Source organism: Tyto alba, unplaced genomic scaffold (assembly GCF_018691265.1).
Source record: "Tyto alba isolate M040663 unplaced genomic scaffold, T.alba_DEE_v4.0 Super-Scaffold_18, whole genome shotgun sequence".
In the NCBI taxonomy this organism is placed as follows: Eukaryota; Metazoa; Chordata; class Aves; order Strigiformes; family Tytonidae; genus Tyto; species Tyto alba.
The window spans coordinates 4147302-4160551 of NW_024881280.1; the positions used below are offsets into that span (position 1 = coordinate 4147302).

General features: G+C 44.4%; 1 protein-coding gene across 2 annotated transcripts in view; it reads left to right on the forward strand.

Moving 5' to 3' along the window:
- The first annotated feature begins 3580 nt into the window (after positions 1–3580).
- EXT2 (exostosin glycosyltransferase 2) overlaps positions 3581–13250 on the forward strand; it is a 76573-nt gene continuing 66903 nt past the window's right edge. Inside the window, exons 1-4 of one of the 2 annotated variants that reach the window (XM_042790929.1) lie at positions 3581–3676; positions 5545–6136; positions 6309–6398; positions 11451–11567. In XM_042790929.1, the coding sequence (XP_042646863.1) occupies positions 5601–6136; positions 6309–6398; positions 11451–11567 (743 nt within the window). In that variant the 5' untranslated portion in view covers positions 3581–3676; positions 5545–5600. The remainder of the gene's footprint in view (positions 3677–5544; positions 6137–6308; positions 6399–11450; positions 11568–13250) is intronic. The other variant, XM_042790928.1, reaches the window with a different exon arrangement.

The following is a 13250-nucleotide window of genomic DNA, read 5'->3' on the forward strand; positions in this document are numbered from 1 at the left end:
TTCCCTGACAGAGCGTTCCTATCTGCATGTTTCTGCCATATTATTGTTTCTTTGAGGGGAACACTTTCTTAGCCAAACTTCCTCATGCCTCGTCAGCCTTCAGTGGGAGCTATAGCAGCAGACTTCCAAAGTATATTTATGTTTCTTTTTCCTTTCAATTCGGGAAGGCAGTAGAGGACATGGAGTTACAGACATCAGGCAGATCACTGTATTGACCAGCGCCATCAGTCACAAACCAGCAGCACGGCAGGTGTGCGGCAGACTGGCTCGAGAGATAAAACCAGAATGCAATCGGCTGCTAGATACACTTTATTGATCAGACTAATTATAAACTCAACTGTTATAAATAAGGGCATCATTAGGTTGAAAGACATAAACCAAAATAGCAAACCCAGGCAATGACCTGGCTGTTACAATATCCTGCCTTCTCTTACACTAGAAACTCTTTCATTTAGTCCAGTACCTCATATATTGGCAGTAGCCATTAACAATTTTTTTCAGAAAAAAAACTTGAGCTATGATTTTTTAGTTATGCTATGTCATAGGTTGAAAATAAGGTGGAAAAGATGCCTCCAAGCCATTAGTTTCCCCCTTCATATTTGCCTTTTAAAATGATCTCCTTTTATTATAAAATTGTTTTCAGAATGTGCTGTGTCCATAACCTCAGATGCAGCTGCTTCACGTGTTTGGAGACACAGTAGCAGAAGGCTCTCCGAGCATTTCTTTCTCTTCGGTAAAGTGATCACCCCAGCAGAAAATACATGATGCTCTATGCGACAGCAGGCAAATGTATGGCGTGATGGTAAAGCTCTTAACAGAAATTCCCAGACGACCCCCAAAGAGTCATATAAGGCAGGACATAAAAGGGCAAATCAAAGAGAGGGTAAAATATCTGATTTCTCTTGTGCATTTATAAAAATTGATAGCCCATTATACAGATGCTGATGAATATTTTTGCAAGCTATAAATGGCAACCTGGAGTCTAAAAATAGATGCTGTGCTGCAGACTTGTCTGGCTTAGCTACATCACTGGAATATAAACAGGCTCCCTGATGTGGTTTCAGGGAAATCTCTATCAAAACAGGCTACATCCTCCATTTTTCTTGCTATTTTGAAATAAAATAGCTGACACTGCCTGCACTTCATTAATTCTAGCTTTTAATGAAACTGCACTGCTTTCCAAATTTTCCCGCAGGGATGAAATGATCATCGAGCCTCCCTGAGTATTGCAGCTACAATTGATTCAATGCACCTTCTTCTCCCTGGCAGAGCAGGGGGGCAGAGAAAGCCCCCGTGGGCACTGCATGGGCTGGCACGGCCCCCTGGCCACTCGTGGGCCGGCCAGTGTCCCTGTCACACGTGGTGGCTGGGGACATCCCCCCCCCCCCCCCCCCCCCCCGCTCCCCGGACTCAGTCACATCCAGGCACGGCTCATGCTGACCAGTCCCATGCCTGCAGAGATCCAGTGCTCGCCCCAGCAGCCCCAGTACACCAGTGGTGTCCCTTCTGATTCACAAAATCAGGCACGGTCTGTTCACCCCCCAGAAGGAGAGTTCCTGCCTCTGATTTGTGAACAGGGCAGCTCGCAGCGATTTCAAGCTGCTGGGTTAAAACCAGAAACATGACGTGCTCTAACAAACCCTGGTAACTTGTGCTAGGGAGGAGGAAAAGGCTAGTACCAGCACTTGGAAAGGATGCTTTAAGGTCTGTGAGTCCTTTCTGTTGTTGGCTTTGAATGTCACGGACAGGATGGAGAAGGCAGCAGGGAGTCTGAGGAGAACGCTGCATCACCTGCTATGCAACGTGCGTGAGGAGGGGTTGAGAGAAAGAAGAGAAAGCACTGCAGTGACAGCGTTTCTCCTTTCTTGTGGGAGTACCGAGCTGCCTCTGTGCGTGTGTGTGGACGGCTTTGCAGAAAGAGGTTTTCCCAAGGGCGGGTGAAATGAAAGAGAAATAACCCATTGCTGGCAGTCAAGATGGCTTAATGACACTGTGCTGTGCGTGAGAGAGAGACTCAGTTCAAAGGTTTAGAGAAGGGACAGGTACAAACCCCCCATCCTTTCACAAACACGCTTTACAATAGTACACCATCACCTCACCATTGTACATAAGCTACCAAATATATAAAAATGGATACAAGCAAAATTGTAGAGGGGAATAATACATTTCAGGCCAGCAAGAGCTGACACTGTGAGATACCTGTGGTAAGAGTCTTTTAAACTACCAAGGATTATAGGGTAGGACCAGAGCTGGCCTGCCTGCTATCCCAGGCAGCAGAGAGCAGGTAGCAGCCCGGAGATGCTTCTGGCCCAGAAATCAGGCGACCGAGGGGCTGCAGGAGAAGAAGGGAGCATGGCAGGACGTCGCTGAGCTCCCGGAGCTCCATGGCTGGTGCAACAGTCTCTGGAGACCTGCGGCTTTACAAGACAGAGGATTTACTCCTCAAACAGCTTGTATCTGTCCTCAGCTTGGTGGGAGAGGAGATGCAGTAAACGGGTGGGAACTGTTTACGGATGGGAGGTGTAAAGTCATCCTTATTTCCACCTCAGCAGCACTGAACGTACTCAGGGTCTGCTGGTATCAGCTGAGAGACCGGAGAAAGGTGAAGAACAGGGGTGCCACATGCTACCGCTGAGATGGCCCCACTGCACCACTGCAGTGCACGTGGCTCAGCTGCAGCATCTCACCTACTTTTTTTTTTGGTTGGTGTTTTTTTTTTTTTTTTGGGGGGGGGGTGGGAGTGGGAAATGGTCAGTTTGCCTACTGAACCAAGTTAGTGCCCATTTTGGGGGGATGAAACCAGTGTCTGTGATTCCTGCACAGCTGGAGTTTTGGGCAACAAGTTTGTTCTGCTCTGTCTTCTGGCAGGAGTGGGGATGGTTCAGGTTACTCTTGAGAATGGTTTGGGAAAGCTATGGATTTGTTTTGGGGTTGTTTGTTTTTTTTTTTTTTTTCTCTCTTAAGTAGTGATCCAGCAAGAAAGTGGCACACGACCCAGGGTCAATGAGAAAACCCAAAATAGTTTTGGAAAGGTGAGCAGAACCGGAAGAATGTGAGCCAGGAATGCAAATCTATGGAAAACACGGGCTCACCGGTACAAATTTTGTACAGCCAGGTAAGCACGAATACGGTCCCCGTGCCCTTCCTGATGGCAGAAATGGCGAGAGGCCTTCCTAAATCCTGCAGCCAGGCTTCAGTCAGCGGGCTAAATCCAGCATAATGTTGGAAGGAAAGTCACCAACAGACATGGAAACTCCCCAAAATGTACAGCAGCGTTTGGAGGAGGGGGACGACGGGACACACAGAGGGCGAGGAGCCTGCACGGCATGGCAGGGCTGTCGAGGCAGGAGGAGGAGGAACCGGGCGCGCCCTTCGCCTGGGAATGTCTGCAGATTGAAAATATTGGGTTTCTACCCCTAGAAAAAAAAAAAAAAAAAAAAAAAAAGGGGGGGGGGCTAAACTCGGCGGTTGGGCCAAAATGGTGTCACAGGCGGGCTGTGCCGCCCCCCCCCTCCCCGTTTCAGTGCCGGCCTCCCGCCGCGCGGGGGCGGCCTAGGCCGGGGCGCGGCCGGGCCGCGACGCTCTAGGGGCGCGGCTGCGCTTGGGCGGGCCGGGTTGGGCCCCGAGCGTGGGGCCGACGGCGCGGCCGTGGGGGCCCGACCCACTGCGGGCGGAGGTGAGAGTGGGCGGTGTGGGCGGGGGAGAGGGGACATGGGACGCGGCGTATGGCCCGGCCCGGCCCGGCGCCGTGCGGGGAGGTCGGGCCGGCGCCCCGGGTCTCCCGCTCCGTGGCCGCGGCCGTGCCGCCCGGTGGGCTGTCGCGGGTGGGCAGGGAAAGAAGCTGCCCCAGAAGCGGCTGTCACCGCGGCGGTGGTCACACCCCCGCCCCACCCCACCTCCCTTTATTTATTTTTTTTTTTCTTTTTTGGCTGCTCTGTCCTTTTCCTCTTGCTTCTAATACCCCACAGGCTAGCAGGCCTGGCCTTGTGCCGGCAGGTCGCCCGGGGGAAGTTGTGCGCTGTGGAAAAGTGATTAAACGGTTCCGTGGATGGGTTTTATTGAGGTTTTTCCCCCCCTCAGGCTCAGGTCCAGGCGGGGTGACTCAAATGCCTGCTGCAAATGTCTAATCTTTGTCATAATAGGAGTGGCTCAGGGGCCGTATCAGGAAAGAGGGCTGACATGGTGAACAGAAGCGCGTGGAAAGTTTTTAGTTATAAAAACTGAGAGGTGTTGGCCTTTCTGGCACCTGTCCTGATAACAGCATCGCCCACGGATGGTCTCCTACCGTAGGCTTTGAAACCTGTCTCCAGAGTCAGAATGTGAATGTAAATTTACAAGAGCAGCTGTTAAAACCGGCAAATTTATTAGCATCTAAGATTATTTTTGTGCTGCTGTGCGCAAGTGCAGTCGCTTCATGCATTAGCCACCCCCCCCCATCTTAACATTGTTTTGCTAAGAACTGTTAAGTAAACATCACCTGATTTGTTATGAAGACCATTTAATGCCTTATTGATACTCCTTTGATTCATGTTTGTTGTCTGCTGTACAGATGGCTGTCAGACTTTCTTTCTTGCTCACAAGGATGATTTATCCAAAACAGAAACATGGAAGTATATCACCCACGTTCTTCTTCAGGAAAAACATGCTTAATACATTTTAAAAATTCCCACCGTGGAAAGTTCAGGTTGGATTTATTTTTTGTGGAAGCTTTAGCTTAAAACCTGAAGAGGTTTTTACATGCAACAAGTAGGTGATTCCTTAATTTGTAGTTAATATGAATTACTTCTTGCTGGAACCACAAGTCTGTGTGTAAAAACTTGTAAGAAATCAAAGATGACAGTAGTTGGGTGACTCTGTGATACTTTATATTACATCACGTTTTTCACTACAAGCATTATTCGGACTACAGTGAACTATTATTTACATAATTTTCCTAATGTGGCTGCAGTGGCAGCTCATATAACACTTTTTTGTCCCAGAAGGCATATTGACAAAGATGACAAATGAATTCCTTTTTCTTGCCAGAAGTAGTTTAGCATCATTCTAGTTGGATATGGTGGGGTAAAACTCAGTCTGAAAGCACCTTCACATTAGAAGCAGAAGCACGATCCTGAGCTCTGTGTGATGCCCCGCTCTCAGCCCTTTGCGGGGTACCCAGGTGGCTTCTCTGCACTTGTAGATGAGCATTTTATTTTTTTTTTCACTAGTATTCACTGTGAATACACTTAGACGTAGATGGAGTGGCACCTAGGAGGACTCACTACTTCTGGAGTGTGCGAGGTTTCTTCCTCCCCTCACTGCCCAAGGCATGTTCTTTTCTGACTTTGGGTTATTAAGTGGCCAACATCATGCCATTACAGCCGGGCCCGGCAGGTCGGCCTCATGCTGTCCTGCCAAGCTGCTGTCCCGGTTGGCATCTTACGTTCCGGTGGGACATGTGAGCATCTGAAGAAATTTTAATGTAATCTGCCAAGGCAAAGAACCTGTCTTGAAAAGCTTAACTGGATCTTTCTCTGAATTGTGTTAACTATGTGTCTCTTCCAGAGTTCATCCTAAACCCTCTCTCCATTTTGTAGAGACAAGAGATAATTGATTCCATTATGTGTGCGTCGGCCAAATACAACACCCGGGGTCCAGCCCTCATCCCAAGGATGAAAACCAAGCATCGCATCTACTACATCACTCTCTTTTCCATAGTTCTGCTTGGCCTAATCGCCACAGGAATGTTCCAGTTCTGGCCTCACTCCATCGAGTCGTCCAGTGACTGGACCGTTGAAAAACGCAGTGTCCACGATGTGCCTGTGGTCAAGCTCCCTGCTGACAGCCCCATTCCTGAGCGGGGGGACCTCAGCTGCAGGATGCACACCTGCTTCGATGTCTATCGCTGTGGCTTCAATCCCAAAAACAAAATCAAGGTATACATCTACTCGCTGAAAAAGTATGTGGATGAATACGGGACGTCGGTGAGCAACACCATTTCCAGGGAATACAATGAGCTGCTAACTGCCATCTCTGACAGTGAATTCTACACTGATGATGTTAACCGGGCCTGCCTTTTTGTGCCATCTATAGATGTCCTCAATCAGAACGCGCTCCGTATCAAGGAGACGGCCCAAGCTTTAGCACAGTTATCCAGGTACTTACTGAAACTTCAGTGTGTGAATCTAAAGGACACAAAGTGGGAAAAACGTAAGGTTAATGCAGGAGGGGAGGATGCAGTAAGTCAATGCCCCAGCCAGGCTTTGGCAGAACTTACCATGTCTGTGTAGAGAATACCCTTCTAATCGTTGTTTCTTCTTTTGCCTTAGGTGGGATCGAGGCACGAATCACTTGCTCTTCAATATGCTGCCTGGAGGGCCACCAGATTATAACACGGCCCTAGATGTTCCTAGAGATAGGTATGTGTTTTGCTGTGTTTGAATGTGCAGATCTGAGTTTAAATGCCATGGAAGAAGCAGCAAGCTCAGAAGTGTGGCTAATAGCAAAGGATGGGCTACTTAACCTTTACAGAGCTGGAATATGACTTCCTCTCTTCTCAAGGATGGGAAGTAGAGAAGTCCCTGTCTTGTCTAGGGCAAGTGTTTGCTCCTGAAATCTGACAGTTTAGCCCCATCCTTAATTTTATATGGGATGTCGCTGACAGCGTTTGCTCTTAGCTGTTGAGCTTGCTGTAAGGATGAAGAATATTGAAGAATATATATGTATATATTCCTCTCTCTATATATCAGTATATATATATACCGATATCTTTTGTGTTTCTGAACCTGAATGTTTTACAGAATGTCCCGTTTGATGCAAATTAGAAGTTCAGAGGCGATTGTAGCTGCAACTTTCTGACAAAAGTCGGGTGTTTCAAGGGCATTTTAAAGCAGCTGCTCTACTTGACAAACTGTGATGAATTTCAGTACTTTTTGTTATCTTAACAATTTAATTGTATTACTAATTGGACAAATGCTCTTAGTTATTTTCTGGTAAGTGTGTTTTGAAAATATTTGCCAGAAACTTAAAAGGCATGAATCCTGAGCGTGGTTTTCACTTACAGAATAGTTTACTTTTGGAAAAGGAAAGGAGGTTGTGAGGCAAAGAAAATATAGCTTAGATACTGTTACTGCATATGTTTCTACTAGGTTAGCCTGTATGTGCTTAGTTCTACTGAGTTAGGTCCCGTGTAACCAGTCCCTCTCTTGAAGGTCAAGGTTAACTTTCTTCTGCCCAGTGTCAACAAAATTCATCCTGAGATATAGGATCTTTGCTAAGATGATTGTGTATGGAGTATATCTTGATTTCTTTGCACCAAAGATGAGTTAAAACATCCTTCAGTGCCAGAACAGAGCATGTTTTTTCTGGACATGTTCGAAGAGTAAGTTTACTCATTGTAATTATATCACTGACTGTGAAGTAAGGCTTTAGTTTTTTACTTCTCTGGATGAAATATGTTATATGCATGTGGGTTAGCCTGAAGATGGCAGTCAAGCATCATTCTTACCTAACAAAACCTGTTCATCTGTTAGTAAATACTTGTGTTTGTTATCTTTAGATTTATACTTCGTAAGGGGAATTTTCATTTGACAGTGATCTGTTGAATGAAGTGGACTGCTCTGGTACTGCGTGTTTGTGGATGCAGGTATCTGTTGAAGAAGGAGATTTATTAATTGGATGCAGTAGGTTTCTTACGCTGCACAACTCTTACATTATTTTTTTACTTTTTTGTGTCAAATGTCCATTTATATTTGGCTTTATATGTCTTGGCTTAGTATGCAGGAAATGTATTATTTTGGTAGGTGTTTGTTCGAAGTGTTTGTCCTGGAAGGCCAGGTAACTTGAATAAAAAAATCAAATCTTTTTTTGACATACAGCTGTTGTCGTAGCTTGCCAAATTGGCTCGCCCTGCGGCTGTATGATCACTACCTGCAATACATAAGAGAGGCAATAACAATGCTTGGGACGGAGAAAAAGTGGAAACTCCTTTTTGTAGGCAGCCAACAGCTGGACTGTACTCAGTGTAGTACAGAACCTGTACTACAGGTGCAGGTGGGAAGACAAGGGATCTGTGAAAAAGTCAGTAGCGTGGCCGAAGTCCTGGAAGGGCCTGAGTGGTGCAATATGAGGTTGCAGTAACAATATGAGGTTGCAGTAACATTTTGGAGACCTATGGAGGTCTTAGTTCACCTCTAACAGAATGAGGGTGTGTTTTCTTAATTTGAGAACGTCCACAGGTGTTACAGAATGGGTAGTTAACAAAGTGTGGAGAACAGTTGTTTGTAGCATCGCAGGGTGAGAGGCTGCAGGCCAAAACAAAGGTACGTTGGCAGAGTTCAGTTGGTTTTGAATGCCTGGTCTGAAGTGTAGCAGCACAACTCCGTGAAAGACTGGATTTGCGGGGTTTTGTGGATCACTTGTGAAATAGGTGGGTGGTATTTGTGAAGTTTTGCTCAGGAGTGGGGCCTGCCTTCTCTGTTCAGCACATATCAGAGATCGTACGTAGTTGAATGGTAGTGGATCGTTTGACAGAGTTGTGCTCTGTTGATTTACTGCAGAATATTAACCCAGGTAAAATAAGACCTTATACACAACAGGGAATTCAGTTATATATCCTTACATCTTGAAAAGTCTAAGTTACCTCACTAAGAGGTTATTTGTTAAATCTTTAAATCCTATTTCTGAAGACAGTGTAAAAGCGCTTTATTCCATAATTTCAGAGGTGGAAGTCTGCCTTGTGGGCATCGAGGCTGTGTTGTTGGTATTAGCTGCCATAACATATGTAATCTCGTGCCATAAAACTTAACAAATAAGCTCTTTATTATTTGTTAATAAGTACTATTGAATTTGGTACAATAATGAGGATGAAAGGATTTCTTTTGCAAAGCTACTCCGCAGCCCTAAAATTGAACATATAAACTAAGATACTTTTTCATTCTGCTTCAGTTGATGAATTGGGTTTCAGTGACTTGCAAAATTTGACAGAAAGCTGCTGCTGCTGATGACAGTTGGGTGGAAACAATTAGAGAGCAGACCAGTTGGGGCACTTCCTGGAGAGAAAGAAGGATCAATATCTGGAAAGTGGTGAAAAGTTGCTCAGGAATGGGCTCATTCCTCACTGATCAGTACAACTTAAAGATCATTTCTCTTGAGTATGTTAGGAGTTAATATCTCTACTCCCTTACTGCACTGTACAATGAAAACCTGAGTGGAGTTATTTAACTGGTGTTGGTTCCCTGTGGGTTTATTTAGGTAAAAGTCTGCATGACACACACCTCCTTTCTCAAGGCTGATGAGGTGCTGCCATGTTTTCACTGGATCCAATTAAAACAATCTGGTCGTAGTTTTCCAATTAGGAGGGGTTAAAAAAGAGGAGGGGGGGGATATGAAGTGCAAGAACAGCAACACCCAAGCCAATTTTGTCTCCCTGCTTGTAACTGAATTAGTATGACTAAGACACGGAACATGCAGCTTCAAGAGTGAGACCAAGTCGTAGCAGCATTGTACGTGCCATCAAGGCAGGGGGGCACTGGAAAGGAATCCAACATAATCACTTGATTTGGAACGTAAATTCTCACTCAGCACATACTTGATTTATCATCCTGTTCTCGAGTTGATTTCTGCTCCCACCATAGTTTGTGTTGTGAGTGAAGAGTAATAAAGGGCAAGTTGTTTCGATTTTGTAATTGTCATCAAGCTGAAATGCATCTGTAATCCAGAGCCTGGGATTTTCAAATTGCTTCTTAAATGACGTTTTGGATTGCTTGCTTGACTACACGGGTGAAGTCACATTTATGGCAAAGTGTAATCATGGTGTTTGAATGCTGAACAACTGTGCTGCAGGTCAGAGCAGGAAGTGAAGTATCCTGGGGGACATCTGACAGGGGTTAGAGCAGGCAGTGTTTATCTCGGGTGTCATGTTCTGGTGAGAAAAAATGATAGGTCTTGGATGATAGTTAAGTATAACGATGATCTGTTGTATAACAGCTGTGGAAAAACTGCTTCTCCAAACATTATACTGAGGATTTCATTCAGTGATACCTGAAAATCAGAATATCAGCTAATGGACTGTTAGTGCCTCTTGCAGTCTCACCTTGGTTTTTTTGTTCTGATGTGTCTGTTCCGATTACTGATGAGACATGTGCCTGCTCCAGTCTGAAGTGTGAGAGTATGCAAGCTTGTGATAATAAGGTTTTTGGCTGTAGTCATAGCTGCTACAGGGCGTACAGCTCCTCAAGTCCCTTTCTGTAGTGCCTAGTGCAGTGGCATATTTGCATTCTGCTTCTTTCCGCAAGGAAGGAGAGAAACTGGAATTAGAGAAATATTTTTCTCCAAACTACTTTGTATGGTACCTTAAGCAGGCACAGTATCCCCAGGGCAATTCAAAGTACAGCACACTCTGCTGTTTGGTGACAGGGGACTGAAAGTTTGATCAGCTCTCTGAGAAGTCTCACTGAAGAAGCTGAATCTGAGCTTCTTCTGGAAATAGGGTGATGTGTTCATGGTGCCACCTGGTCACTGGAGATGAAGTGGCCACTGAAAAGCTGATGTCCTCTACTAGCATGTTTCAAAGAAGCATGATTTGGGCTAGGAGATAGTAACAAGCCCATTTTTTTCTGGCACTGTGAATGATGCATTGCTTGCTTCTGTACACATTGTTCTCTTCTGGGTGGCAACAGGTTGTCCCGTCTAGGAAAAGCCACGGACAGAGTCATCCTGTTGGGATGTTGAATTACATCTTGATTTATCAACCTTTGCTGATTCCCATGCTCTCTAGCACATAGTGACCCAAGTAGCCTCTACTGTTGGAAGTTGGTTTCAGAACATACAGACTTCTTGTTGCCGTGTCTTCTGTTTATAGCATTTTTTGTGTACTATAAAAATGAAATAAATTTCACTAGTTTGTATGATCACTTTGAAAATACAGTTGCAAATAACTACATTTTATTTTCCAGACTGAAAAGTCCAGAGTCACTGTAAGCTGCCAATATGTTGCTGTAGCTAGACTTGTTTCTGTAATACAGCTTCTCTCTAACACTTCGAGAGCTGTCCTATACCCTATTTTAGTGTGGGTATCGGGAATATGTTGACTAGTATAAATAATTAAGAATGTATTTCTTTAATTTAAACGACCTAGGACATGTAAGCTTGCAAAAATATCAAATTATCATAGTGACTGCAGTAGATTAGATTTCCCTATATTAATGCAAAAATGGTCCATTCCTCAGTGATCATACGCAGTCTTAAGCATTCCATTGATGACTAGATCCAATCTGGCAGTAAGCCCAGTTCACAAAAACTAAAGTGAACCGAAAAACTGCATGAAAAATGCCACCGACAAAAGCTGAGGGAAAAACTTATCTCCGAACATGCATCTTCTTGATATTCTGCTAATGACAGTCAGTAAATTGCTCTCCAAGTTTGAATGGTATACATACTCTATTTAAAGTCACCTTCTTGTATTTTTCCAGAGCTCTGCTGGCTGGTGGAGGCTTTTCCACGTGGACGTATCGGCAAGGCTACGATGTCAGTATTCCTGTTTACAGCCCGTTGTCGGGGGAAGTGGATCTGCCAGAAAGAGGACCAGGGTAAAGCAGTTCCCGTGAATTGGGCAAAGTATATTCAATATCACATTTAATATTGATGCTGATAAAATACAAATGTAGCTGCTGACTTGTTGGTGGGCTTGGGCAATTTCATAAAAGTTGCTTTTAATAGTTCTTGCTATTAAAATATATGATGGTTCAGGTGCTAATGGCCTTGGCTCATCTACCAACGTGTGGTTCAGCTACAAACCAAAGATTTTTTAGGATTGATTCTGGTTTTCCCACTCCAGAAACTGAACTGTGAAATATGACAGCACGACAGTGTTTCCAGTAGAATTAGATTCTGTATTTCCAGTGAGCTGACAAGATATTTTGGATATAAATAAAAGTAGTTGTTAATGTGTTTGGTTTCTTTGAAGTGTAAGTAAAGCAGGACAATAATTCAAAGCAGTGTAGACTCCCTAATAAATGATCGCTTCAGACAATTTATTTTAGGATACTTAAAAGAAAGTAATGACGAAAGGTCACTGTTGCAATGATGGAAGTGGGCTATACCTCCACTGTGACTACAGAGAGATAGAAGGGATCATGGGGATTAGCACGAGTGCCTCAGGTAGTATCAGTCAGTGCAAACTGAATGAGTAGTAGGAGAACAGGAGGGAGGACGTGATCTTTACCTCTCTGTGTCTTACAGATACGTTCATTGTAAGTCAGTTTAGATGTTTTTATGGTTCCGAAGTCCTTTCAAAATGACATTGAGAGTTTGGAATGGGAAAAGCCTGTTAATACAGCTCCAAAGGGAAGAAGTCCTGGCAGAATGCATCTTAAGAAGATTAGTGTGATTAGGTCATGAAAAAGAAGAATGAGAGCTGATTTGGTTATGGGAATAGTTACATCCAGAGCTCAGAATACTGATTTTACTTTTTTCAATTTTTACAGCAATGGAGTAAGACACAAACAACCCCACCCCCAACCTTGTAGTTGGCAGTAAAGCAAGACAAGTAGGAAACAAAGCACTAATTTTAACAGGGAATGTAATTAGCCATTTAAATAAGCTACTCTGGAAAGTGGTGGTTTCTCTAATCCATTCATGTCTTCAGAACAAGAGTAGGTATAAGTCTGGAAGACGTGTTTTAATTGATTATGGCAGACTGTTCTTTTAGTATTTTGTAAGCCCCTCAATTACACAGCTGAAAATGTTTCACCATAGCAAGGTCTTACCTCTGTTATGGTTTAAAAGGTGGACAGGCTGAGGCAGTGGGGGTAAATGACATGTCTGTGGATTGTGACGATCAAGTCTAGAAATGCAGAAACTTTAGGCCCTTTTTTCTGACAGCATCCCATATAGAATATGAATTATTACAGTTGAAAACTGTGATTGAAAGGGTGCTGCCACTATCAGACACAAAAAGTTACTGTACTTTGGCTTCTGTTGTCTTCTCCTCTGCTAAGGGCAATGCTCTTGCTGTTGCTCTGGACTGCTCCAAGTAAGACACCGCAGTCAGTCACAGGACAGACTTGTGCAGCAGTGGTTTGCTTTGCTCACACCCTTTATGTTCCTGCTTGTGATGTTCTTGGACCAGGCCAGCGTCAGGGCATCTGGTTGCATCCCAATTGATTCTTCATAGATCTCAAGTATTATTGCAGTCTGACAGAGAGTGAAAGTGTGCTTTGTATTTCTGTCTGGAAAGCATGGATGTGATGATAGGCTTCAGCACCTGTAGA